Source organism: Kockiozyma suomiensis (assembly GCF_038497685.1).
Source record: "Kockiozyma suomiensis strain NRRL Y-17356 unplaced genomic scaffold V2V93scaffold_4, whole genome shotgun sequence".
Lineage (NCBI taxonomy): Eukaryota > Fungi > Ascomycota > Lipomycetes > Lipomycetales > Lipomycetaceae > Kockiozyma > Kockiozyma suomiensis.
Genome location: NW_027117667.1, coordinates 263,922 through 290,007, shown reverse-complemented (window position 1 = coordinate 290,007; position 26,086 = coordinate 263,922). Strand labels below are relative to the sequence as shown.

General features: G+C 43.5%; 9 protein-coding genes and 1 non-coding gene across 10 annotated transcripts; 4 read left to right on the top strand and 6 right to left on the bottom strand.

Moving 5' to 3' along the window:
* Positions 1-293: 293 nt before the first annotated feature.
* On the top strand, positions 294-3,365 carry V2V93DRAFT_366344 (eukaryotic long-chain fatty acid CoA synthetase (LC-FACS)). The gene is made up of 5 exons (XM_066909299.1): positions 294-786; positions 853-1,163; positions 1,221-1,290; positions 1,351-1,617; positions 1,700-3,365. The coding sequence occupies exons 1-5, from the start codon at positions 559-561 to the stop codon at positions 2,996-2,998; spliced, it is 2,175 nt and encodes a 724-aa protein (XP_066766903.1). The 5' UTR covers positions 294-558; the 3' UTR covers positions 2,999-3,365.
* V2V93DRAFT_366343 (uncharacterized protein) lies at positions 3,298-4,443 on the bottom strand. The gene is made up of 2 exons (XM_066909298.1): positions 4,089-4,443; positions 3,298-4,032 (listed from the first exon to the last, which is right to left on the bottom strand). Exons 1-2 carry the CDS (start codon positions 4,196-4,198, stop codon positions 3,723-3,725), a joined length of 420 nt encoding a protein of 139 aa, XP_066766902.1. The 5' UTR covers positions 4,199-4,443; the 3' UTR covers positions 3,298-3,722.
* Positions 4,420-5,437, top strand: V2V93DRAFT_366340 (translocation protein Sec62-domain-containing protein). The gene has a single exon (XM_066909297.1). It carries the CDS (start codon positions 4,483-4,485, stop codon positions 5,365-5,367), a length of 885 nt encoding a protein of 294 aa, XP_066766901.1. The 5' UTR covers positions 4,420-4,482; the 3' UTR covers positions 5,368-5,437.
* Positions 5,389-6,735, bottom strand: V2V93DRAFT_366338 (DHS-like NAD/FAD-binding domain-containing protein). The gene is made up of 2 exons (XM_066909296.1): positions 6,042-6,735; positions 5,389-5,979 (listed from the first exon to the last, which is right to left on the bottom strand). Exons 1-2 carry the CDS (start codon positions 6,589-6,591, stop codon positions 5,438-5,440), a joined length of 1,092 nt encoding a protein of 363 aa, XP_066766900.1. The 5' UTR covers positions 6,592-6,735; the 3' UTR covers positions 5,389-5,437.
* Positions 6,736-7,572: 837 nt separating this feature from the next.
* Positions 7,573-9,181, bottom strand: V2V93DRAFT_378998 (uncharacterized protein; the record flags this gene model as incomplete). The annotated part of the gene is made up of 2 exons (XM_066911989.1): positions 7,573-8,841; positions 8,903-9,181. The coding sequence occupies 2 exons, from the start codon at positions 9,179-9,181 to the stop codon at positions 7,573-7,575; spliced, it is 1,548 nt and encodes a 515-aa protein (XP_066766899.1).
* A 111-nt stretch (positions 9,182-9,292) lies between these two features.
* Positions 9,293-12,479, bottom strand: V2V93DRAFT_366335 (Bestrophin, RFP-TM, chloride channel-domain-containing protein). The gene is made up of 2 exons (XM_066909295.1): positions 10,733-12,479; positions 9,293-10,669 (listed from the first exon to the last, which is right to left on the bottom strand). Exons 1-2 carry the CDS (start codon positions 12,220-12,222, stop codon positions 9,433-9,435), a joined length of 2,727 nt encoding a protein of 908 aa, XP_066766898.1. The 5' UTR covers positions 12,223-12,479; the 3' UTR covers positions 9,293-9,432.
* V2V93DRAFT_366333 (ubiquitin carboxyl-terminal hydrolase-domain-containing protein) lies at positions 12,393-16,797 on the top strand. The gene is made up of 7 exons (XM_066909294.1): positions 12,393-12,708; positions 12,775-12,873; positions 12,953-13,119; positions 13,182-15,491; positions 15,554-15,975; positions 16,041-16,107; positions 16,166-16,797. Exons 1-7 carry the CDS (start codon positions 12,691-12,693, stop codon positions 16,410-16,412), a joined length of 3,330 nt encoding a protein of 1,109 aa, XP_066766897.1. The 5' UTR covers positions 12,393-12,690; the 3' UTR covers positions 16,413-16,797.
* On the bottom strand, positions 16,052-17,791 carry V2V93DRAFT_366329 (CWC16 protein). Its single transcript, XM_066909293.1, has 3 exons — positions 17,455-17,791; positions 17,358-17,387; positions 16,052-17,242 (listed from the first exon to the last, which is right to left on the bottom strand). Exons 1-3 carry the CDS (start codon positions 17,459-17,461, stop codon positions 16,539-16,541), a joined length of 741 nt encoding a protein of 246 aa, XP_066766896.1. The 5' UTR covers positions 17,462-17,791; the 3' UTR covers positions 16,052-16,538.
* Positions 17,792-17,905: 114 nt separating this feature from the next.
* On the top strand, positions 17,906-17,979 carry V2V93DRAFT_t20. The gene has a single exon. It is a non-coding gene; the product is annotated as a tRNA-Val (tRNA).
* A 6,999-nt stretch (positions 17,980-24,978) lies between these two features.
* Positions 24,979-25,565, bottom strand: V2V93DRAFT_170170 (uncharacterized protein). Its single transcript, XM_066906920.1, has one exon. It carries the CDS (start codon positions 25,475-25,477, stop codon positions 25,175-25,177), a length of 303 nt encoding a protein of 100 aa, XP_066766895.1. The 5' UTR covers positions 25,478-25,565; the 3' UTR covers positions 24,979-25,174.
* Between the last annotated feature and the right edge of the window lie 521 nt (positions 25,566-26,086).

Sequence of the window (26,086 nt, the reverse complement as noted above, 5' to 3'; positions counted from 1 at the left end):
AATTAATCATAAAATCATATCATTGGCCGTTTTTCGTATCGGACTTCTCTCTAACTCATGTCATTATAGTCCTTTCACGAGCACTTCAGCCGAGGCATTTAAGAGTATACACTTTATCAAGCGTGTTCGTAAACAACAACAATAAGTCAAATCAATTTCAATATCTAGTTTAAATGAGACTAAAATGATAGTTATTGTTCAGATTTAAGGTGTACCCTAGCACAATTTCCACCAATAACAGTTCTAAATAATATTATCTCTCACCCGAGTACCCGCCAAAGATGGAATTTTTGGGTCTCTTCAATCGCGCTGTGTCGAGGTCCACTGCGGCTGAGCCTCGGACGGCGCAAGATGCAGCCCGGCAGCCTTAAAAGACATCCGGCGCAACAAGTCGACCCTCGCTATCTTTCATTCATATATACTTAGCAATTGCTGTTCCAATTCGCATTGCAATTCTCAAGTTGCTATATATATATATTTATATTTAACTTTAAGTTTCTGACCTGTTTCTCGCACGATAAGCGAGAAATTTTGGCCAGTTTCGCTATCGATCTTGAAATGAGCGGCATCCCACCTCGTCCACGCGAACCGTCTCCAACTGATCCGCTAGAAGCACCTACTACTATCGACCTTGAAGATTTCAATAAAGACAGTGTTGTTGTCGTTAAATCCCCCCCGGGTCAACCGCAAGCCGTCCCATTACCTGATAGTGCTCGGCCGGGATATAGTTCGGTATACCGCAACGCGGCGTTCGTTGATAGACTGATTCAGACACCGCACCAAGAAGTATGAAATCGCTGTCTTTTAAACTGTTATTCGGTATTATGTGTTTGATTAATTTTTGATTATCAGATTCGCACGCAGTATGATGCCTTCCAGTACGCTGTCTCCCGCTTCGCTACCCGCAGCATGCTCGGCCAGCGCCTCCTCGTGGATCCAGCCCACGATATCTGGTCGCCATATATTTGGCAAACTTATGAAACCGTAGCTGAGCGTCGCACAAATTTTGGTTCAGGCTTGTGTTACTTGAATGAGAACGTTGCAGGCAACATTAAGAAGGAGAAATTTGCCATTACGCTTTTCTCGCAGAATAGACCAGAGTGGATTATTACGGATTTGGCGTGTCATGCTTACAATTTAATTGTTGTTCCCTTGTACGACAAGTAAGTATTTTATTCACATGCAAAAGTCTGTATGTAGTAGCTTACATACATTAATAGCCTTGGTCCAAATTCCAGCGAGCATATCATCAAGTCGGTAGAGTCGCCTATCCTAGTAGCGTCGCTAGAGGTACAATCTTTCTCATCGCTTGAGTTTCTGTTTTTTATATCTCTAACTTGGCATCTGTAGCATATCCCCAAAGTCCTCTCAGTGGCGCACAATCTTCCAAACCTCAAAGTCATCATCTCGATGGACGAGCTAAAGTCAGAACATGATCTACCCAAGCAGAGCAAGGAAGACATTCTTCGTGCTTGGGCGAAGGACAAAGATGTGACTCTGTATACAATGTCTGAAGTTGAAGAGTTCGGAAAACAATTTCCTCGTGACCATAATCCCCCTGTGTCGTCTGATATCCTGACTATAAACTTCACTTCTGGCACAACTTCTACTCCAAAGGTAACCGCTATTCCCGACCCCCTTTATCATATTATTGTCTAAAAACACCGTGAATCTGATTTTTATTTTTTAATTTTTCCAGGGCGTTGTTCTCACACACGCAAACTTCGTCGGCGCTCTCGCGCTCGGATTCATGCATCTCCCACGGTCAGGCATTGAAGTCGTTGACGAAATCCTTTGCTACCTCCCACTAGCCCACATCTACGAACGCGCAACTGTCGGAGTTGCAATGTGTGCCGGTGGAAAGATTAATTTTTTCCGAGGAAATATTCTGCGGATTCTTGAAGATTTACGAGAAGTTCGTCCGACAACGTTTACATCCGTGCCGCGACTTTTGACGCGTTTTGAGAGTGGTATCAAAGAAAAGACAGTGAATGCTACTGGCTGGAGATCTGAGATTGCAAAGTATGGACTTTCGGTTAAATTATCACAACTGAAAGGCGGTCTAGGACCGAATCATGCGCTATGGGACCGTTTAATATCTAAAAAGGTTAAAGCTAACGCCGGCATGGATCGGGTCGTAAGCATGATCTCAGGCTCGGCTCCTTTGACGCACGATACACAGCAATTCTTGAGAGCAGCGTTTGGAGTTACGCTTTGTCAAGGATACGGACTTTCAGAAACTCATGCTGCATGCTGTGTGCAGCAAGCAGATGATTACAGCACTGAGAATTGTGGTCCTCCAGCTGCTACTGCTGAGATTTGCCTACGCGATGTACCAGAGTTAAATTATTATGCTACTGATAAACCTTGGCCGAGAGGTGAGCTGCTGATTAGAGGCTCGACTGTGTTTAGAGAGTATTATAAGGATCCCGAAAAGACCAAAGAGGCTCTTGACGAAGACGGCTGGTTTCATACTGGAGACGTGGCGAGCATAGATAGTATAGGCCGCGTATCTATTATTGATCGCGTCAAGAATTTCTTCAAACTGTCTCAGGGAGAATACGTCGCCCCAGAGTTGATTGAGAACAAATACCTAGCTGGATGTCCCCTCGTGCAGACACTTTTCGTCCATGGCGACTCTGTACAACCTTTCCTAGTTGCAATCGGCGCTATCCAACCCCTGGCATTTGCACCATTTGCAAGCTCTATCCTCGATAAGGAAATCAATCCTTCAGATCTAGCCGCTTTGGAAGAAGCGTGCCTAGACGAACGCGTAATTCACGCCGTCCTAGCTCAGCTCGAGAAAATTGCTCGAGAAGCAAAATTTCAAGGCTACGAGCGTGTGCGCAATTTGCGACTTTTTGTCGATCCGTTTACGATCGAAAATGATGTATTGACGCCGACTTTGAAGTTGAAGAGACCTACTGCTGCTGCTGTGTTTAAGAGTACAATTGAAGAAATGTATGGCCAAGGCGACGTCACTCGGAAACTTGCATGATTTTCTTTCTTTTCTAATTTGCCTTTTTTTTTGTTTTTGGCTATCGAGGATTACAGAGGTTAAGATATGGGTAATCAAGGGGTTTGGGGCGCCTTGTGGTATTTATTTTACTTACTTGTTCAACCAGAATTGTTTTAAGTAAGGCTGACTTAGACTTAAAAAGTCAAGATGCTATTCGAAAATTCGATCGCTGTGATTTTTTTCCAGTCGATAATATCGCACATGTATGTGTACTTGTTGTATTTATCTGATACACTATTATGAAAGCAGGTGTGTAATCAGTAACAGCACTGTAAAAATTCGAAGAAATTCAATTTTATTATTAGCAGATAAAAATATAGATCAAACTTCTTTGTAATTACGAGAGAGAACGAAATTCAAAATCATAAGGTACTCCGGGATCAATAGAAAAATAATAAATAAAAGGAGCTAGAAATATACAAATGAGCGATTATACCGAAAAAGGATGGAAAATCCAAACAAAAAAAAGCCAAAAGAAAAATATCAGAAATCCCAAAACAAAATGACGAGGGAGAGTAATATAGTTGAGAATAAATCGAGGCTAATTGCCGTCTTATAGTAGAGCGAAATCAAGGCGTATTGTGAATGAATGATATTCTGCAGGTGTCCAATATACGACAGCTGAAAAATGAATTAAAAATGAATTAAAATGCGTATATCTGCAAATTCAATATCAAATTTATACTGCATATCCTCTGGCACATCACAGCCTAACTTTGACTGCAACACACGGTATCCTGATTTCCCTAGCAGCCTGCACAATACCGCTGGCAGTAGCCGAAGCATTCGCAACTGCCCCGACTGATTTGCGGAAAAGCGGTTTGATTGACATCGAGTTGATGATTGCACGTTCGGAGAGAGCGTCAAATACTACCGAAGGCTTCGACGCAAGATCTGCTGGCAGGAAAAGGCGTGGAAGGAAAAGATTACCGTTGTTGGTGTCGATAAAGCAATGATCCGCAAAGTAGCATGAAGAAGAGAAGAGGGCGACCAGTATTAATGAGCAATAGACACTGTAACAGAATGTCAGAATTCTAAATATATGTTATAAATTTCATTCGAATCGTACCATGGTCGATGGAAGAAGAACAATGATAGTAAAAGGACTGCGAGAAAGTGAGGTGACGCGCCGGTGGTCGGCATCAGCACCAGTAGTAGAAAGTATCGAAGACAGTACATTACGTCTGATGCACTGCGGTTATTCCTTTTCACAGAAAAAAAAATATGCAAAGATCTGGAGAGCAAAGAATATAGCTTTAGAGGATATTTAAAGAAATAATGTGTTGTAGATCCGGTATGCGGAGGGATGCTTAAACCATTAAAGCGCAGGTAGAGATGTCACTCCAAGTCATGACCCAAATAAAGTGTACACCTGGCATCCCTTTTCACAGACGCGCCAACTCTTCACTGTACTACACTCATCCACTCCAACCACCACTTCCACTTTTGCATTAAATTAATCAATGAGTGGTCCTGCAAATCCGCAACAGGGCCCCCCGCCACCGAGTCCGGCTGCATTAGCAGTCGCCAACTTTTTGCGTCACAATAATGATCTAAAGATGCGGCAAGGCGTACTTAACGGCAAACGCGCCGATTTCTTCCGCTCAAAACGAGCACTGCGAGCGCTTCAATCTGAGAAATACGTTATTGCACAACGAAAATCCGGCTCAGCGCTGCCTAAGATTGAATCGGAGGTGGATGCAATGGAAGCATTCCGACTGCTACCGATGAGCCAGCTCGCGATCCGCGTCGAGAAGTTAACGCGCAAAACAATTGCGGCAAAGCTTGCAAAGGATCCAAAGACGCCAGTACCTCCTATCGAAGCACTTTCAAAAACAAAAGGAGTACCTACTCTTTCATTTATTCGGGAGCAAGTCGTGTCGACAGACGACTCGATCTACTACGTCTGGTTGTGGGAAAAAGTGCCACTAAAAACATACATCTATGCCGGTTTAATTGCAGCCGTGATTTTCGCTATTGTATTGTTCCCGCTTTGGCCGCCTATTATGAGACTTGGAGTGTGGTATCTATCTGTTGGTATGCTCGGTGTACTGGCTCTATTCTTTGCAATGGCTATTTTCAGGTTAATTTTTTTCGGAATTACATATTTTGTCGCAAGCCCTGGCTTATGGCTCTTTCCAAATTTGTTTGAGGACGTCGGATTTTTTGATAGTTTTAAGCCAGTTTACGCATGGAATGTGCCTCCCGAGAAGAAGTCAAAAAGGGCAAAGAAGAGTAATGGTGCTGGTAGTGAGGGAGCACCACAGACTGAGGCTAAAGTTACTGCTGTTCTCGAGGCAGATGATGATGATGAGGAAGTAGAAGAGCTGGATATGAAAAAGCGCTGAGGTCTACTGTTTAAATATTTGACTCATTCTTGCTACTTATAGATTGTAAAATACATACTCTACTATCATACTATTCTTGTTCAACTTTATTCTTCTCTGGTTTGAACTTGCCCTTTGCATCTTCCCTCTCTTTGCTTTCTGAAATCTCAAGGTCGCCAATTGCCTCTGCAATATAATTAGCATCATTATCTTTACTTGCAGCGCCGTCGTCATCCCCGGCTGACTTTTTCTTTTTCACGTCCTCATTAATTGCTTTTAGAACCTCAGCTTGAGTCTTCTTGCCAGATTCTTCCTCCTCCTCTACGCTCTTCCATTTCTTTATCGCGGTGCTATTCCAAACTTCAGTCAACCGTTTATCCCATCCGCATTTTTCGGCCAATTCTTGAATTCCTTCATCGCAGGGTCCTAATCTAATAACATCTGTCTTGCGTCTTCCGAAATCACCAACAGATTCAAGGTTGAAGAGTATACGAGGACAAGAGACTTGTGTTGGTAGACTGGCAAAAGGTTGGACTTGAAGAGATGTACCTGCGACGATGATGAGGTCTGCTGAGCTGAGATCCGCATCCAAAAGTTTGAAAAATCTAGCTGGTAAATTTTCGCCGAAAAATACTAGACAAGGCGGTTGGTTAGTTGACTAAGGTAATGGGAATTTCTAAGAGAAGCTACTATACCGATATCCGGCTTAACTAAACCCCCACATTCTTTGCATTTCGGGATTTCATTATTTTCCATTATGACCTTCAAATCTTCCTTATCCATCTCAGCATGACAATCGATACAGTGATTTTCAGCAAAAGATCCGTGGGCATATACTACTTTCTGCGCATCAACGCCAGCAATTTCCTCCAGCGTGTCGATGTTTTGTGTATACACTCTCCTCAGAATTTTTTTCTCCTCTAGCACTTTCAAAAAGGAGTGAAATAATGTCGGACGAAATTTTCCAGGATAGAGCTCTTGAGCTAGAGTATAGAATGCTTCTGGCCGTTTCCTAAAGTAATCAATATCAAAAACAGCTTCCGCGTATGGTAATTTCAGTCGGGAGAGATTATGATATAATCCGGTCTTAGGCGATCTAAAGTCAGGTATGCCAGCCGCTGTAGAAATGCCAGCTCCGACCATGACAACTACAGACGACAGGTCACCTGAAGTCAAGTAGGAAGCCATGGCTGCTAGATCGGGCTTGCCGGAAGTAGGCAAGGCAAATTTAGTTTTAGATCGCATGACAAACCGAGACTGGCCTTTACTACCAAAAAGGATGCGGTATATCCAGGAAAAGCTGCTGCAGTTTGCTGCAGTATTTGAGTAGGTTATTGCGCTAAAGAGGCCGCAATTGCTGTTCCAACTGCTGCTCGAATTCAATGATCTTCGAAGACTGAATAGAGATTGAGCTCATCGATAGCGATGAGATTACCCTGCTTTATCATTTATCGGATTAGTAATTGGATACGCTAGCAGATAGAATAGTGTTTAATTAGCAGTTTGACGTCATAGGAGAACGTGTTTGATCGCCATCTTAGCTCTTTTCAGAGTTGGCAGCTGTGGATGGTTTTTTATAAAAATGATTATGAACAAATGCTTGCATATAAACCAAATCCTGGGAGGATATTGCTCTAAAAATAAGTCTTATATATACCAGGCTAATTTAACGATGCATTTCGCCGCTAAATAATGCCAATTAAAAACGATTATCAAGTCAAATACACGATCCACAAAAAAGAGCAATTGGCAGGATTTACGGATGACGATAATTCTGTTCAATTCTGGGGATTATTAAGCTTATTTGACTTGTAACGACTTCTCCTGCATCGAAACATGAAGAAATTGATGTAATTAATCTTCAAAATTCATTACTCAATTTGCTATAACTATTCCTTGCCGTAACGTACATAATGGCTGCAAAGAGCGAAATCAAAACTCCAACATGGAGACCCAAAAAGAAAAAAAAGAAAAAATAATTAAAAAAAAGAAAACATGAATGAAAATCTTACAAGGTAATGCGCTGATTGTGATAAGCAAGCCAGCTAGAAGACCACTTCCCAAACCAGTACACCGAATTTCAAAAAAATAAAATCAAATCAAAATAAATAAATAAGCTATACAACAAACCAAGCGCAAGCTTACTTATTTATTGTAATAAATCAGATAACTCGATCCAAATGCAATTTCGTGTTCATTCCAACAGCAGCTGTGTGAAAAAAAATATCAGCTGTCATATTGCTGCATTGCAGCGTTAGGTTGCCCGCTAAGAAATCTCGAGTAGACGCTTTCAAGTTCCGTCAGTCGCTTTTCTGGAATGCCAACGATCTGTCTCCTAAAACTACTGGATCTAGCCATAGGCTGAATCAGGTCGTTCTTATCTATGGCCAGTTGGGCATCGTCCTGCATGCACAGATGCTGCTGCAAATTGCGATGTCTTAGCGGAACATCGTCTACTGCTGCAGGTCGATAGTCAACATCGACAAAGACCCATGACCCTCTTCTACCAATGTCAGTCTCTCCACCACGATTAACATCGTCTTTATCAACCACAGCCATGCTCGGAGCTTCGATGAGGACCCTTTGGATGCCGGGACAATGCTCTACGTAACGCACAATGATATCGTTAAGCTCACGTGTAGTTTCAAACCCGCCACAGACTCTCAGTTGAGAAAGCCGTATGTCTAGGGTAGAAATACTGAGGTTCTTAAAAAATGCAGGGCAAAGCGAGCATCCTCCGGACATTGAAAGGTACTCTAAAGAATTTCTCATGCTGGGCGCAAGAAACTGGCAAATATGATGGTTTGGCGACAGAATGCGCGAGGCGCAGTCTATAGTGAGAGCACGTAATTTCTTGAACATAGGTGGAAGAGGATGATATGAAGTAGTGGGGTATGGGAAGACCTTGATAGTCTTCAAGTCGAGCGCCTCAACGTTGGGAAGCAGAGGAGCGAATCTTTGCATGTCGCTCATCGACCAGCATATATTTTCCAGCTCGAGCTTGCGAACGCGTGAAAAGGCGTCGGCAGGTACGTCGGCAGTGGCTTCAAAGTCAAATACACAGTTCGCAAGTCGCAACTCTGTGAGAGATTTGAAGTTTGCCAGAACGGAGAACCACACGCGTGAAAAGTTGCGACCGCGACGCCAGCCTGAATAGTATGACCAGGTGAAGCGTTGGATATGCTTGAGAGCCGCGGCCGAGGCCGGAAAGAGGTGTTGCCAATCCTTGAGTGAGATGTCGTTGATGTTTTCAAGTACTAGAGTGTCTATGTTGGGGCAGAGATATAAGATGGTAGGGAGATGGGTGAGGACAGGTGTGAGGTCGGAAGGAAGATAGCCAGAGGGCGCGCGCGGAGTGAACTCTCCCGGAGCTACGTAAGTGAATGACTGAACGAGAGGAGCGACTGTGCCTGCTGATGTGAGAAGGGTCGACACTAGTTTATCGAATGAGCGGGGAGATTCGAGACGGATGTCGGCGTAGAGATAGCGATTGACCTGGAAGAAAGAAATAAGTCAGCTTCAACACCAAATTGAGAGTAGCAGTAGACACGCCTACCTCATCGCACAGTTTCGAACAGGTGCGTCCAACCGCAAGAACATCATTCCAGCGCACACCATGGCGGTCGGTCGAGAGCTGGTGGAAAATACACTCGAGCACCTCTGTTGGCATAAACTCGAGCGCGAACGTGCGCGAACGACGCATGTCTGTATCGGACTCGTCGAGCGAATTGGTAGCTGACGCCGGGGGCGAGGGAGGGTATACGTCTTCTGCAAGAGGAGGCTTTGAGCATCGATCCTGACTCGAGGAAGGGGTGTTGTGTGAAAAGCACAGCATCGCTGCTTCTGCGTGTTTGTAATACCTGGCGAGGAAGAGACACTTGCGGACGAGCAGACGAGGGCACTTGTCGACGGTAGAAAAAGCAATGAGCTCAGGCGAAAGTGTAAATTTAAACCATTCCAAATTCAGCTAGCTTAGCTTCGGCGCTTATTCATTAATATGACGTCATGAACCATCATGCAGGGTCCAAGTATAACCAAGTGGCTATTTTGTATATTTACTTATAATCTATTTAAGAAAATGCCCCCTCAGACACCCCGACTGAGCGTTTTGTAGATCTCGTGCGCATCCTGCTCATTGTCCAGATCGTAGTGTCGTGGCTCCTCTTCCACCATTATCCGCGGCTCAGAGTCCGTCTCATCGTCGTCCTCGTCCTCGTCCTCATCAGACTCTTGCCCACCATCCGTCAACGGCACGGCAAGTGTGTCTCGGGCAGTAGATGATGCGGCTCCACTATGAGATGTCCCGCTTGAGTCTGACCGAGCGCGCGTCTGTGTCGCTGCCGCTGGCAGCAGTTCGTACACTTCTGCTTCCATTTTCGACGACGCGATCCGAGGTAAACGCCGCTCTGCGCGCTCCAATGGACTCTCTCCAAAGCCCCTACTACTCTCGCCACCGTAGCCTTCGACTGGCGTATGTATAATCTGTGGCGACCGAGCGTAAATATGGCTTGGAATTGCCGATATTGTCGTATTGACGCTCATTGTTGGGCGTTGTTTATCAGACAAACGTGGCTCACTAATCGGCGTTACTTGATGAACAACCCCGTCATCGTTCTCTTCCTCAAGAATTACACTTTGCCGGCGTCGCAGCTCTGACTTTCGTACAGCTGGTGCGGTTTGATTTTTCCCGCTGTCCACAACCGGTTGCGCGACATTTGAAGACGCAGCAGACTTCTCAGCAGTAGCAGTCTTCGTATTCGGATCTGCAACTGAGTGAGTTTTTGACACTGCTGCTTCTTTTTTCGTAGTACTTCTTTGAGACCGGTCAGATTCTGAACTGCGTCTTGCACTCGCCCGGCGACCGGCGCCTTTTGCTTTCGGTTTAAGATGGAACCGAACAGACGGATCTTCAATCACCTGCTGCAGAATACGCTGCATGTCTTCAAGTTCTAGATTCTCTAGACAGGTATCAAAACTGCCGTGAAAAACAGGCGCAAGCGGACGATTCCGTGGGTCGTGCATCCACTCTGTCGGTTTTGAATACGGCACGTTAGACATCATCATCGCAACCTCGACGCTAATGTTTTGACAGTACCGATCTAGGTCAAGATCATTTGCGTCAAAGCCGAAGGGATTCTCAATTTCAAGGCCAATAGCGGCTAATCCAAGTATAACATAACCCGCTACGCACGTCGCTGGAATGGCGACCCAGTCGAGCACACTCACTAACTGGAATGGAAGGATCATGACAAAGATCCAGGCCAGCTGGTTGCAGAGAATATTGTAAGCCAAAGGCAACGGCGTGCGTAGAATTCTTTCGGTCCTGTTGATATATTAGCTCAACGATTATTTGTTGCTAGCAGTCAAATAATAATAAGATACGCACCCCGTAAGGATCTCAGTGAGTCCGTTGTAGAATGTGAAGAAATACGTCGATTCTGGCGGGGCCAGCAATTGTTGTTCGTGCTGAAGCTCTCTGCAGTAGTATGCCAAAAATTGTAGGATTTCTATTGGAAGATTTCCATGAACAACTGTAGCCTGAGATATCCGATCATCGCGATCCACAAGATATTCAGATATTTTGGGATTGCTAGGAAACCACTGGTGCATACTATGATTAATCCGATTTTTTATTTCTTCCCCAGCAGTAAAGGCCATTCGGCTAGACGTTCTCTGAAGGTGTGGCATAGCTGACGACAATGTTGCCTCTCTTTTTAGTGGAAGAATACCCTGCTCTTCTGGTTTTCTAATCGTCGTAAACGGATCGACACCGTCAAATGATCTGGACACTTCTTCAGATGCTGCCAATTTCTCATCTTCTAGTTCTTTGTCTTTCTGCTCCGCAGCATGTCGAGCAGCCTCAGCCTTGACCATTGAAGCACGTTTTTGCGAATACGTAGGCAGATACTCGACAAATGGCCGCAAATCGTCGTAATCAGTTCCCAGCTCTTCCCGAAGATGGTGTTTGAGAGCGATAGCAAATCCAACCATAAGTCTCAATGCAACAATCTTCTTCAAAAAATCAGCCTCTTCGTGACCTTTGCGCAGCGGCACCTGGATCCAGACAAATCGCGAAAAATTTCGAACTGTCATAGTTAGTTGCGCCCAGTATTTTCGTCCTTCGTTATATCTTTCATATGCTGTGTTGACTCGAAAGGATAATGAAAGACCAGTAACAAAACCAAGCATAGTGATCAAAACTGAGGATATTCCAAGACTAGTTTTCAGAATTGAGATACACACGATCAATGTCGACCAGCCGCCTACCACACACATCTGCGGGACAAGATGCCAAAAGATACCACCTCTGAATCGTAAAGCATATGGCAAATATGAACGCGCAAATGGATCATCGTGTACTTTAGAGTTAAAGAATTCGTTAATCTCCTCCTCTAAGATAAGTTTTTTAAATCCAGACACAATCTTCCGATCCGCTGTTTTGGGCTCCTGTCTTTCTCCTTCTTTTTGCGTCAAGGTTGTTTGTTGCGTCGAGGGAGTAGCAGAAGAGGCCCTGCAATGTGCGTCCTGTTGACTGGTTTGCCATTTATTAGATCCTATACCGTTGTCAGAAGACGACGATATGTGATCGCCTGACAAACTTGAGAGGTCGCGTTTGTGGTGCAGCCAACGCGCACGATGTCGCTTGCTTTCGATTTGTATATCATGAGGCCTACCAAAAAATCCCGAGCTAGATCGTATCACATCCCCGTCGTCTGCATCGCCTGCTCTACCGTCGCGAACGGTATCGCTGCTGTCCTCCAGATTGCTGTTTTGCATCGGCTGCTCGGTGAAGAAGCCCGCCGCCGCGACAGTAGACGAGTGCGAGCTCATCATTGACGTAGACCTGGTTCTGGTACGGAAGAGAGACCAATCCATAGCTGCGTCTTTTGTTTCGCTAAGCAAATTGCGCCAGAGTTTTCAGCTTCAGTGCTCAAGTCTCCTCTTGTTATCCAGCCGCTTTTACTTCATTAGCCTGGTGGCTTGAGAGTTCTCAGGGGCCAGGGCATTTTCCCATCTTACCCTCAACTTTAACTCCAAGCAGTCTACGTTTATACACTGGTGTACCCCATTGAGGATCTCTAACATCTTCTTATACATTGAATTAGACTCTTAAGTATACTTTTACCAAGAGCAAGACTGAACAGAGAGTTGTGCTCTTAATCTCCGTCACCCGCTTGCAGCGTATTCGACGTCACCCTACAATATCACGTGCTGAAGTTAGTTTAGCATTCGGTCTGCGACTGACTGACTTTGAAGCACTACAGGTCTTTGTTTACGCGTCATGCATCTGGATGTTTAATATCTAATCTTGCACGTGTTTATTAATCGCATATACTTTAGTTCATGGAAGGCTGGCAGGAGGTTTATTTGCCTTTTCATTTTCAATTGCGTGCAGCGCGGGATTACTAACTCCGTTGTCTTGCTCAGATCTTCCAGGTCTCTGCGCAGCCATTTGGCGCGATAGCGCCCGTGACGACCGCCGTGTTTGATACCAGTCAGGAGCTTTTGTGGACTGGTGATGAAAATGTAAAAATATCTTAGTGGAAAGACGATGTGGCTTTTCTTGTTTGATTTAAGCTGACAGTCACCTTCTTCTTGTATAAAGGGACGTATCGCATCATTTGCCGGGACGTCGCTTCGCAAATATACCAGCTTTGCCGGACATCGGTCCCGAGTGTCGCAGATTCTTATTAGTGATCGAGGTGTATTATCTCTTGGAAGTGATAATCTGCGAATGACACTGCGTCGGGGCATAACTCGATTCAATTTGAGGTTGGTTTCGCTTCTATTTACATTTTTTTTCTTGCTCCAGCTACTGAGATCTCTTGTACTAGTGACGAGGAACGCTTAGCCAACATGACCTGTATGAGTTATACCTCTCGTGGTACTTCGGAAGTCGTCGTCGCAAAATCAACACCCGGGCTCCTCCGCGTGAACGTAGATCGCGGCTCCATCGTCGCCGAGCTCCCGACCGAAGATGGCTTCTCTGTCATGCGACGAGGAGGACGGCTTATCTGTGCTGGTTCGACGAAAGGCGATGTGGTACTTATTGATCCAGTTTCGCTCCAGGTTGTACGTAAGATCCCAGCTCATTCAGGAGGTTTGGTTGATCTTGACTCGCGCGATAACGTGCTTCTGACTTGTGGCCACACTTATCGCGGAAGCTCTTATCTACTAGACCCTCTTCTTAATATATACGATCTTCGAACATTCAGACCTCAACCTCCGGTTCCGTTTCCAGCAGGTGCAGCTTTTGTGAGATTACATCCGAAAATGTCGACAACCTGTCTGGTTTCATCTGTTTCCGGTCAGCTACAAATGCTTGACTTTGTTAATCCTGCGATGGCATTCCTTTATCAAGCAAATATTCCTTATATTTCGGCTCTTGATTTCTCCACTTCTGGAGACTATTTTGCGCTTGCAGGTAGCTCTGGCAGTGTCCAAGTCTGGGGCACACCTGAAGCATCGACCTTTACCGAATTCGGTCGGCCAGTAGAATGGGCAGATTCACCGTTGGACACACTTGGCGTTATTAACGTAGACGAAGAAGACACTCCGCTTAATAGTATTGGTATGCCTTACTATCGAGAGAAGCTTCTTTCAGCATGGCCAAGTGATATGATTTTCAATGTAGGAGCGCCGACACCTCCTATCGACCCTGAGATTCTGGCGACGATGAAAACTGTCGATTTCGTTGGATACGCGCCATTCCCGAAGCGGTCTCGAAGATACGTTGCAGAGTCGCTGCCAACCAGTACAAATAGCAAGACGAACTTGAAGACCCCGATGTTTAGAAGTCAACTGGACAAGCTGATTGCGCAAAATGGAGCTGCTGCCGCGACTCAGATTGCGGAAGCCATAACTGATCCAGTGGAGTCATTCAAAAAAGTTGATATAAAATATAGTAGATTTGGAGTTGAAGATTTTGACTTTGAATTCTATAATCGGACACGCTGGGCTGGCCTCGAGGCACACATTCAAAATTCTTACACAAACGCCCTACTCCAAATCTGTCGCTTCACCCCACTGATTTACAAATTTGCGCTGCAGCATGTTGCAGGATCGTGCAGTATTGACTGTTGCTTACTCTGTGAGCTTGGGTTTTTATTAGATATGCTTACGAAGGCTGAGGGTCAACATTGCCGCGCATACAATTTTGTGCGGACTTTGAGTGCCATACCGCAAGCGTCTGCTTTGGGACTGATAGATGAGGAGAACACTACAAGTCGGCACCCGCTTGGTGCAATGGTGCAGTCCTTTAACCGTTTCTTATTTGAGCGGATAGCGCTCGAGAATCGAAGCCGCGATAACATTCTTCAAGACGACGTTCAAGGTGAATCATCCAAACAGCTTGATTCGATTGCAGGTCTTCATACGTTGACGACAGTCAGATGTAATAGTTGCAGCTCAGAGAGTCATCGACGGGCGACGTCCTATGTTACAGATCTAATATATCCAAAGGTATCGGATGCAACTGCTTCAGGCACTGGCTCACAGTCTTTGTCGCGAGGTGGTGGATACTCCAGTACTGACAAGAAGTTTTTTGGAGTATCTACATTATTTTGCTCGATTTTACAAAATAGTCTTGAAACACGCACGCAAACGCGCGGATGGTGTGGTGAAAAATGCCGCAGATATCAAATGCTAACGACAACGAAACGAATTGCCAACGCTTTGCCTCCGGTTCTCTCTCTCAATGCTGCCATTAATTCTCAGGATTCCAGGCAGATGTGGAACAGGAAGGGATTTCTTCCGATGCGTATACATGCCGAATTACAGAGCTCAGGGTTGAAAGTGCGCCCGCTCGGCGAAGATGATCCTATACCTCCAATTTTGGAAACCGGCAAATCCGAGACATATTACTTGGTTGGAATCGTGATTGAGGTTAATTTTGGTCAGTCTGATAATCACTTAGTATCACTTATTCGAATTCCTCAGGAAGATGGCTCACGGCAGTGGCATTTGTTTAATGATTTTTTAGTTACTCTGCTTCCTGATGCCGAGGCTCTTAAATTTGACTATGTGTGGAAAACGCCTACAGCAGTTGTATATCAAAGTAGTTCAGAGCAGGATTTGAAGTATGATGTTAGTTGGAGACAGAGAATGGATGTATCTCTTTTAACAAGCGAAGCATCTTTGAGCGCGTATGTATCCGCAAACTACTGATTAGGCTGTTTGTTATCAATTGCTAACATCTTCTATGTAGTGGTCGCGAAGGACTAAGATTCGAATATGAGTGTTTGGCCAAAGAGGAAGCGCCGACGTCTGGTATGCTAGTTGCCATTGATGCAGAATTTGTCCAACTTCAGCAAGAAGTCACTGAAATCCGCAGCGACGGCACGCGGTTGCTAGTACGACCAAGTCGACTCAGTCTGGCGCGCGTATCAGTGGTTCGTGGACAAGGTCCCAAGGCAGGGGTTGCATTTATTGATGATTATATTTCCACAACCGAAGACATCATTGATTATCTTACCGAGTTTTCTGGAATTGAACTTGGCGATTTAGATTCTTCGAGATCTAAAAAATCATTAGTTCCACTGAAAGTTGCATATAAGAAGCTCTGGCTATTGTTGAATCTGGGCTGTATTTTTGTCGGTCATGGCTTGACAAACGACTTTAGAACAATCAGTAAGTAATTTGTTTTTGCAAATCTGGTTCGTTATAAAATTTTGCTGACCTTGTTTGGTGTATAGACATTCAGGTTCCCAAGGATCAAGTGATTGATACGGTTGATATCTACTTCATCAAAGCGCGTCAGCGGTAAGTTATATTGTGGTTTGTTATCTACTATGAAATTTGCCTAACAATCTACGTGAAGGAAACTTTCGCTTCGTTTTCTGGCTTGGTACCTGCTTCAGCAAAACATTCAAACTGAAACCCATGACTCGATTGAGGATGCTAAGACGGCGTTATTTTTATACCAGAAGTACCTGGAAATCAATGAACAAGGCGGTCCATCAGCATTTGACAATATTCTGAACGAGATTTACAACGAGGGTCGACTGACAAATTTCAGACCACCGGTGCCATCGGCGCAAATGACTGATGCGACTGTAAATGGTTGAACATTTGGTCGGTTGCTTTGATGTGGTTGTACGATTGTTCGTGTAATATAAAAGCCGTATAAACATAGTGATCTCCGTAATAGCGAAATCCAGAAACGCCTATATCATCCTGAAATGCAATAAGCCTTACTTTCTCGTTACAGCTTCCAATAAAATTTGCTTTGCGCTTTTCTTTTTCTCGCTGGCATCTTCCCCTTTTGTCATTCGTTTCCTGTGCTGAGAAACTTTCGCCAGTCGCCATTCAAGCGAATCGGCAACTCTGTTCCTCTTCTCGGTTTCTTTCCTTTCCCCTTTGAATATCCTTCGCAGTTCTTGATTCCGTGTGTAAGGGTCCCCCCAACGTCGATTACTGTCTTTGTACAATTCTTCGATCCGTTTACTTGCTCTGCGGCGCTGAGTCGCCTCTGCTATTTCTTTTTCGACTTTAGCGAATACATCTGTAGCATTTTCGTCGTCTTGTATGGCATTATCCAGTCGCTCAGCATATCCGCTGTCGTCATTCTTACTTCTGCGAGCACCTTCGGTAACTTTATATTCAGTCTTTGCGGGATCGGTTTGAATTTCAATGTAGTGATGTTCGCCGTGTACAGTGGTTGGTTTACATAAATGGCACTTAAACCTGAACGAGAATATCGGCGTCGTAAAGTACGCGCCGATCCGTTTCTTCTCGGCGTTGAATCGTGTTCCTTGTGAGATATATTTCTCGCAGGCTAGACAGAATATGTCGAAGGGAAGTTCGAATCTAACAACTAGGATACCCTGATTTAGTTTGCGGGCTCGGTTTCCTAGACTGTGTTTTCCGGCTAATTTGTTGAGAGAAGATTTTCCATCTAAAAATTTGTTTTAATGTAAGCTGAAAGATCTCTTTTATTTTATTTAGATCTGCGAAATCATCTGGAGACTCGCGGCAGGGTGGCAAAGCTAGAGTATAGGTGAGAAACTTACCATAATCCGGTGGATAATATTTATTATATCCTATGTGAATGTAAACGTCAGCTATCGTAATATATCTCTTATTGAAAAATGCAAGAATTTTATTTACCTTGCATTATATAATTATCAAGCAAACACTGTCTGTAAAACCAGAATGCAGGGTTTGACGTTGATGTATATTACCACTATGATGTGGGAAGGGAAGTCGTTGGGAGTTGTGCATCGACACAGCAGTATAGAATCAGTACTTTTCAAGCAGACAGTGCGCTCAGGATCGCGCGTACACTCGTTCCAATCCCTCAGAAGATTTGTAGGGCAGGACGACAATAGTGATGATATATATTCAAAGATGGTAATAAAAGAACTTCGAAATACAGTAATACATGTATTAGAAATAATAAGTCGCTAATGTTTCAGTCGCTAATGTTTCAGTCGCAATAATAATCCGTAATAGTGTCTTTTCAGCTCAAAAGTTAATAATAATCATAGGTAATCTCGCACATTATTTTTTTCAAATAAGCAATCATGTACGAAAAAATAATTTGTTTTTGTTAGAAAATGGTTCGATGGTCTAGTCGGTTATGGCATCTGCTTAACACGCAGAACGTCCCCAGTTCGATCCTGGGTCGAATCATTATCCTCCTTTTTTTTTTTATATATATCTGGATATGATATGATAATATAAGCGCGGCATTTACCAGGTATTCAATTAAAAGCTTCAAACATGAGAGTGTATAAATGGTTTTTTTTTTTAAAATTTCAAGATCTAGAATTATAGTGAGCTTGCTAAGATCTCTAATTATGCCTAGCACGTAGATATAACCAAATCTGGTTGTCCAAGAATATAAAGATCAAAGTAAAGAATTGATCTTACAAACAAAAGGTGAAGCGTGAGTGAGGTATCAGTGGCGGCGGCTCGAGACTAGACCGTGCCCATCCATACGCAGTCTAATTACTTATTGCTATCGAGGGGAAATAATCGAAAATCTCCCAAAAAAAAGGACACGTGAAGTCCGCATGTAGACAGTTCGATGAACAGATTGGTCTATTCAACGAAGTAGTTGTTGTATTAGCAAAATGTTGTTTCATTCCTCTGCCAGCCACTTTGAAGAACGCAGAGGTCGAGAAAGAAGTACTGCTAGCTCTGCGGACTATACATTGCAGCTCTCTGGCTTAAGTAGAAGAGAAAGGTACCTATTAAGTCGCACTCTAGTGTGGACAGAGGAAGGAAGGCCTAGTGAAGGCCGCCTAGAGCTAGTTAGTTCTCTGATATTAAATTGGAGACGAGAGACGGTGCAACTTGGCAAGCAGGTTGCAGAGGGCAAAGGAGGGCAAAGGCCCTGATGCACCATTTAGTAAAATACTGTGTAATCTCAAGCCAAGCTTTTGAACTATTGGAATCGAGATCGAAATATGAACATGGGTGACTTCTTTCGCTTAAACAAGAATATGAATTATTCACATTTTTACTCCGCTTAGTGCGTTCGGAATCAGCGGTACAGTCAAATAAGGTCGACCAAGCTATTAGTGTACGGTGGATCGATCATTGATCAAGACTTATGCGCGTAGGTATATATTGGCCACTGACTGAACAGCTTTACATCCAGCGACGCTTGAGAGGAGTGTAATGAATACGACTAACTCTCAATCTACAAATGTCCGCATTGCGACTAATAAAGGTAGTCAAATATGAACTATATAGTTCCATTGGGCTATCACACGGATAAGAATCAGCAGTGGACAAGTTTGTTGTTGGGATAGTATAGAAGCGCTATTTCTGCTGCTCCTGAGCATTTGCTTGGCAATAATTATGATAATGATGGGTCACAGTGATAATTCGAATTTATTATTCATATGCTAGCACCTGCTTGACTAACGACAGCCATTGGGTCTAAGCAAAGGAAGAATAAAACTGGTAAGAACGAGAGAAATTGCCGTCAGTTCCGTTTGCTAACTGTAAATTTCACTCATTGACGACTGCCTCTGGCGAGCTGGCATTGAATAAAATAGTAAGACAAGCCCATACCTTACACAGGCTAATTGCCCTTTTGGTTACGGATCAGAGAACAAAGTGGGCAAGATGGGCAGCGCGCAGCTAGAGACGGCATTTTGCATACAGATAGAGTGATTATCCCTTTCGCGGGTAGACTAGTGCAGACAAGTTCGCAACTCAATTGTTGTCGTCTCAGCTTTAGGAAAAAGTTACCTCAGAAAATTTAGCGAAAAATCTAGGACTTATCCAATATACCTCCGATTTTGTTCAAAGGAGCCCAATATTTCCAATAAGAAAAGCGACACATCTGTGGGACATAAGTATCACCTGCAGTGGTGTGTACCTACATCCGAAAACCCCAATTACCTAAGATGGATTGCGTTAGACCAGCTATACTCATGAGCGTCTGAGCTTGCGCGAATCACCGTGCTCTGTGCCTACATGTCTGTACTGTGTAGAGAACGTACCACGCTATTTGAGATCGGCTGAATTGTTATTTAATTGTTTGGTACGCTTGGATTTATAGATGGATATAGATGGTGCATAATCTCATAGAGTGTACAAGATTCTTACTAATCCCATCCGCCTAATGAAATTTGCTCAAAGTATGCTGTATTTCGCAATAGAATGCAGATATTCTTAGCTTGTCAGACCACGTCAATTAATATAGTCCGATCCGGAACTGTTAGTTAACCTTGCTAAAGATCAAGCTAATCAGATTTGCCGGTCAAAAATCTGGTGTGGAAGAGGTTGTGTCTAATTTCGCGCAATACAGTTTCCTGTGCGGGTCGTACACCGTCAAATCGCACTTTAAACTGCCGATCTAAACTCTCTATTCTACAAAAGAAAAGAAAAGAGACTTAAGATATAATATTTACTTTTTTATTAAGAAAAACAAGAAAATGATGGGTACAACGGGTACATTGCTTATTTTGACAGGACAAGTACACGCGAAAGCCGCAAGATACTCCAGCAGACCTGAATTACTGAGCATCATTGTCTGCCATACTAAGAATGTATAGCAAATAACTGTTCTTGGTGTAAGTGACTCTGATTATATTAATTGCACTCACGAGTAATTCAAAGCTAGCGATCAGCCACATACAAAGATAAAAGAGATAATAATTGAAGAAGGGGGTAAAAGTTTAAAAATTGCAGTAAATATGAGGAGGACGTATGTACAATCAAAGACAAAAAGTATACAGCTCGCCACAAACGGTGGTGTAGTAGAAACGATAAAGCGAAACGCTAGCAATCTAAGATGAAGGGTATAAGCGAGCGTACACAATCAGTATATTCACCGGTAGCTACTAGTTGAAAAGCAAGAAACGAGTAACAACAAATATTTATTAAGACCAAAAAATACACAAAGAGAATTGCTTCTCATAAAATTAATACTCCAGCAGACATGGTCGGTAAGTGATGACATTACTCCTGAATGTTTGTGATGTATAGTAAAATAGTTAATGAAAAGAGAATGACAGCAAGCAGATTTGCGGTTCAAGTCTAATCTTATTAAGGTATTGCAGGAGTTTCGACTAGTCTTATTATCTTTAAAAAGTAGCCAGACTTACCAGATACTCCAAAATTCCTCAAAAATTGGGCACTGAAGCAGAGAAGATAAGCACAGGAAGTTTACGTTAACATACGGATAGCATTGAGAGAAATCAAGGCGTATATAGCACATGGGAACAATATCTAAGAAGCATCTTTACTACTTATAATTTGAGTTTGTACTTGAAAAGATCGTGTTCATAAGCAAAGGTAACTAGATATGCGATTTTAGATAGTGAACAAATTACTTGAATAAACAGAGCTATCACAAATCTGAAGTATGGTAGTAGCTTTGTAGTGTCTGCCGCGATCAAAGGTAGTATGGAACTGACACCTTGACGTTGAATGACATAAATGACCAGAATTCTTGACAATAACATTCTAGTGTTCAAAACCAGCACCTAGACCCGGCATTCGAATCTAGCATTCAAGGTTAAGCACTGACAGCAAAGAGAAACACAAAACGCAAAGGAAGGAATTTAGAGAGGCGAGCGCATCATAAAACAACGCTCGACACCAGCCCTGCATACGTAAAAACAGTTCAAAAAGCATGGGGCATGAAAAGTGACCAGTTCCTGAGACCTACTTCTTGGATTTCGGAGACTGCTGTAACTGGATGATTTTTTTAATTTCATTTTTTATTTTTATTTTTTATTTTTTTTTCCCGAGAATTCTTTAAAAAAAAATGTTTCAAGACAGCGAGGTTTTTTCGCGAGCATAGGACTAGATACCGAAACATTAACACACTGGCAGGCACACAGCGCCGACCTAGTTATTTGTATTTGACTCAGAAGATGAGCTTCTCTGATCTTTATATAAACGTACTATATCTAATACTATGGGCAGTGTCTAGTGAAAAAAAGCTGGCTATTAGTTGTCATAGAGCAAGGGAACAAAATGTTATCAGATACGTAAATGATCCTTAGATTGTGCTGCCCAGTACGAGAAGCAAGGAGTAACTAATTAAAGACGCATTACTTCTACCATCACTAGAACCAGCATATTGTGGATTAAGAAGCGTATATAATGACACGTACAAGACTAGTTCGGAGGTCAAACTCTTCTACTATTTATTGAACGATATAAATCGTTTCCACTTATCCTCTTGACGCTCTCTCTACGGCCTTCAATTACGCTTACATCGCCAGATACAACTAAGTCCTCTATCAACGATCCCGTTAATCCTGAAATCCCTATTGCTTCACCACATCGGCCTTTGCCAGAGTGTGAATACAATAACATGGCAAGCTAAGAAATCATCATAAAAAGCGACACCAAAAGGGAAAAAAAATCAAATAGGTCAAATTTACGCTTACCATAATATATAAATAGTCTGTATACATGAGATGAGCTGATACGTCACTATGGCCTTAAAGTTCGCGTCTGCCCCGCCCTTCCCATTTGGCCGAAGAGTCCGTCGCCTAATCGCCAAACACGTGATTAAACGTGACTAATCCAGGACCGAGGGTCAGCAACAACTCGATAATCCAAAAAAAACTTTAAACAAGGCCACACTCCTCATAGCGTCAGAGATGAAGACGGGCCCGCCTCATGGCTTCTCTCCCAGTGTTGCGGATTACGGCTTGCCTCTTTAACTAACATACGAATCCCGGGACGTCATATTACAGTCAATCATTATGCCTTTACTACTAAGTCGAATCTCAAAGCATACAGGTGTGTAAAATGTGTATGCCTGCGATAGATTTGACAAGCCACCAAGCCAGGCAAAAATACGGCATAGATTTGCCAGACAAATAAAATGGTCGTTCGTATTCAATATTGGCTAGGAAACTACTGGTCGCACCTGGCTTTGAAACACTGTCCTGACAAAACAAACTTTTTTTGTGGCACATTCAAGTGGTTTCAAATGATCGAGCTACGATCAAACGAAGCAACGGTTAGCCGTACTTTTTATATTAGTAAAATCCAACAAAAACGCGCCGGAATAAACCGAAGATTCCTCATTGAAATATTGTGAATGTTTATGTTGTTTGTGTTTGAGTTGCATCAGCTTTTACCAGGAGTGAATTAGTCGTGTATGCTCTTCTATTAGGCGGTGGTTTCAATAAAATGGGGTGGAGGGAGCACCTATACGAGGACCGTCCGGTGTTTTGACGAGTATAAGATTTTCAGTATAAAAGGATCAACGGCGGATGTAAACCAAGTTAAATAAATGCAGGTGCCTGGTCTAGCGTGGTGCTTACAAAGTTTCTCGTTGGACTGGGGGTTGGTAAAGCGACACCAATATTGAGTTTAAGGGAGAGGACACTTCGTAACTCAAAAGGTTTACAGAATACAAACCCTCCGAGACCAGCTATTTCTGATAATATTCAAAAAATCAGGGAATTGAAAAGGCGGTCTGACTGTAAGCTTTAAGTCATGTCTACAGGTAAACTATCCCAGAGGCCAGATCTTGGTTGATTAAAGGCGGAGCTACGAAAATGGAGCGGACCGTTGCAGGTCGTTGCGTTTGATTATATAGTCGAAACAGCACATTCTTAAGCTGTGAAAGTGAGACTCTATATTTCGGTACAATAGTTTGAAGGCGGAGTAATGTAGATGTGATGCGATGGAGTTGAACACCGGTTATCAAACCGTGAATCTTACAAACGGAATGATATTCACAGTGGGCCAAACTGTGGATGCTGATCATTTGCTATACTCAAAAAACTATGATGAGTACCTGCAGATGATGTGAAAGGTTTGAATGACTTGGAGGACATTCTATCTTAATGGACTTTCATTGGGTAGCTGTAATTGCATTTGCATCGTGCGGAAAGTGCGCAGAGAACTTCCTGGATTGTCTCGCAGTGACCCCCAAACAACCATAACCGGCACGCCAAATAAATCTGTCTGAACCACACACAAATAAGCTCCAAGTACGCTTGGTTCGTCCTCGTCACATTATTTAACAGAGTAGTAGATATGCGAGCGCTCAAATGCACTCCTGACACGTCGCAGTTCAAACAAGTTAGAGCTCTACGTACACGATGGCGGCGAGCCAGGGCCCAAGTACAGTCGTTACAAATTATTGTATAGGCTCTGCTGCAATCTGCTGCATTGATTTCTGATCTGATAAGAGCTGAAAAACAAACTTCAATCTCTATTGAAGACATAATCTGAGCAGAGATACTTGATACCAAGACAGACGAGTTGAAGACAAGACATGTTGCCAAGAGCATGCGGATGGAACAGAAAACTAAGCGATTCACTGATCGTCGCTTATTTTTCATCAAAGTAAATAGTTTTATAAATAGTCCACAGAGTATGTGCCTCGTTCTAATATAGATCTATAGAGGTGTTTTGCAATGGTCAACACGACTTGCAGCGTTAGGCGGGTACTATCTTATGTCTTACACGTGTTTTACGTATTACTGGAGATTATGCCATTAGCAGATATACTAATCTAGAATAATATGCAAGCAGCAACATTCGAAACAGAGCCAATATATATGCAATGACAATGAGCGAAGACCATGCATGAGGCGATTTGCCGATAAGACGCTAGAGCATTGACTAGTCAGACGTGATCTTCACTGAGCAGCATGCATTAAACAGCGAAGTCAGGCTGATTTTCTCAACGACTGCGAGCTGGCTTGGTTGAATTGCACCTTTATGGGTGAGAGCAAGTGGATTGGCAAGGGAGATAAGGTGCAGCGTGTCTCAAAGAGCACAATTTAATGTCATTGCATTTCCATATACAAGCGACACTGCAAGAAGAGGAGGGCAATATTTCCGAGAGACAGGAGCGGCAGCAGCTGAGACGGTTTCCAAGAGCACGGTGGGAAGGAAACTGAGATGAAATTGAAGGTTGGGAAAAAGTATGTCACACTACGGTTGCACAAGCCGACCCCAGGTGCCGTCGTTTGTACGATTGATACAACCGCCATTTCCTACTATGTACACAGCAGCCATCTCTAATATCAATTGCTTGTTTATATAACTCTGACTCTGCGGTATATATGGTCGGTTAGTAAACATGCAGTCACTATATTATTCTTCGACTCAGCGGGCGGGATATGCTGCCAGGCAGCTCGCTTTTGACTCAGACACAATCTCCCGCGCCAGCTTACCACCAGAACCAGTGCCGCCTCCTGCGCTACGCCAATCGTTCGCATATGATGACGTAGCAGGTTGTTTCTTTTGACTTCTTCATGTGCGAACTCAAAGAGTGGAAGAGAATCTAGCTGCAAGAAAATAACAACATAGCGCTTGAAAATACATTTGAGCCAAACTACAGCAAAGTGAAAAAAGATAATGAGATGGGATCCGTGGCCTGGTTTTACAGGTAAAATACTGTACTGTTCCTGAGTCTCTCGACCGCCGAAGCACGAGGCCGCACCAGGACCGCGGTATCAAGCCACTGCAAGTTAAAACTAGCTCGGACAGAGCGGCTCAGGTAAGTCTTCAATTTTATTTCATTCTGCCAATTTACCCTTGGTTCTATTGCATTCTTTACGCAATCTGGGTAGAAGTCAAACAAAGTTTTAAAAAAGCACGTATTAGTGACTGCAGTGACTGCATCAAACGACAGACATGTAGAGACGCACGGGCTAAGTATAGCAAAATACACAGCCAGAAGCATGCTGCATCTACAAACTTGCGCAACAGTCTGTGCTCTGCCCGCGTGCGCAATTACCCCCTTGAAAAGGAAAGCCGAGATTAACTTGCAGCTTGTTCAGCATGATCAGCTTAAATAGCGAGATGCAATGTGAGTTATGGGCAGCAGTAAACACGAACAAAAATAGGAACAAAGATGGCTCAGAGATGTAGAAGTGGCCGGGTAGAGATAAATGTCGGTAATAGGGGCCCGATACAACTAAAAGAGAGCAATAGTGCAAGCAGGCAAAAGTGAAACAGGCAGAGTTGACAAAACGCAGAATATGAGGAGGAAGGAAGTGTGGTAATCTTCACTCTTGCAACGCGAGCATCTGTACAGGAAGAGGAAGGCAGCTGAGTGCACGTGAAACCTAGCTTGGAGCTTCGAAGAGTCTCTGAGGGATTGGCAACTCTGGGTAAAAGCAACTTTCGCCACGCTGTTGGAGAACTAGTCGGCGCAGCCTCCGCCGACGTCGTCATCCATTCTCGGTCGTCATTTTCTCAATTGCTTTATTTTTTGGCCACCCAATCGCTTTCGCTCTCGCCACACCGCTTGACATTCATTGATTAAATTCCTCTGATGGGCTTGTCACTA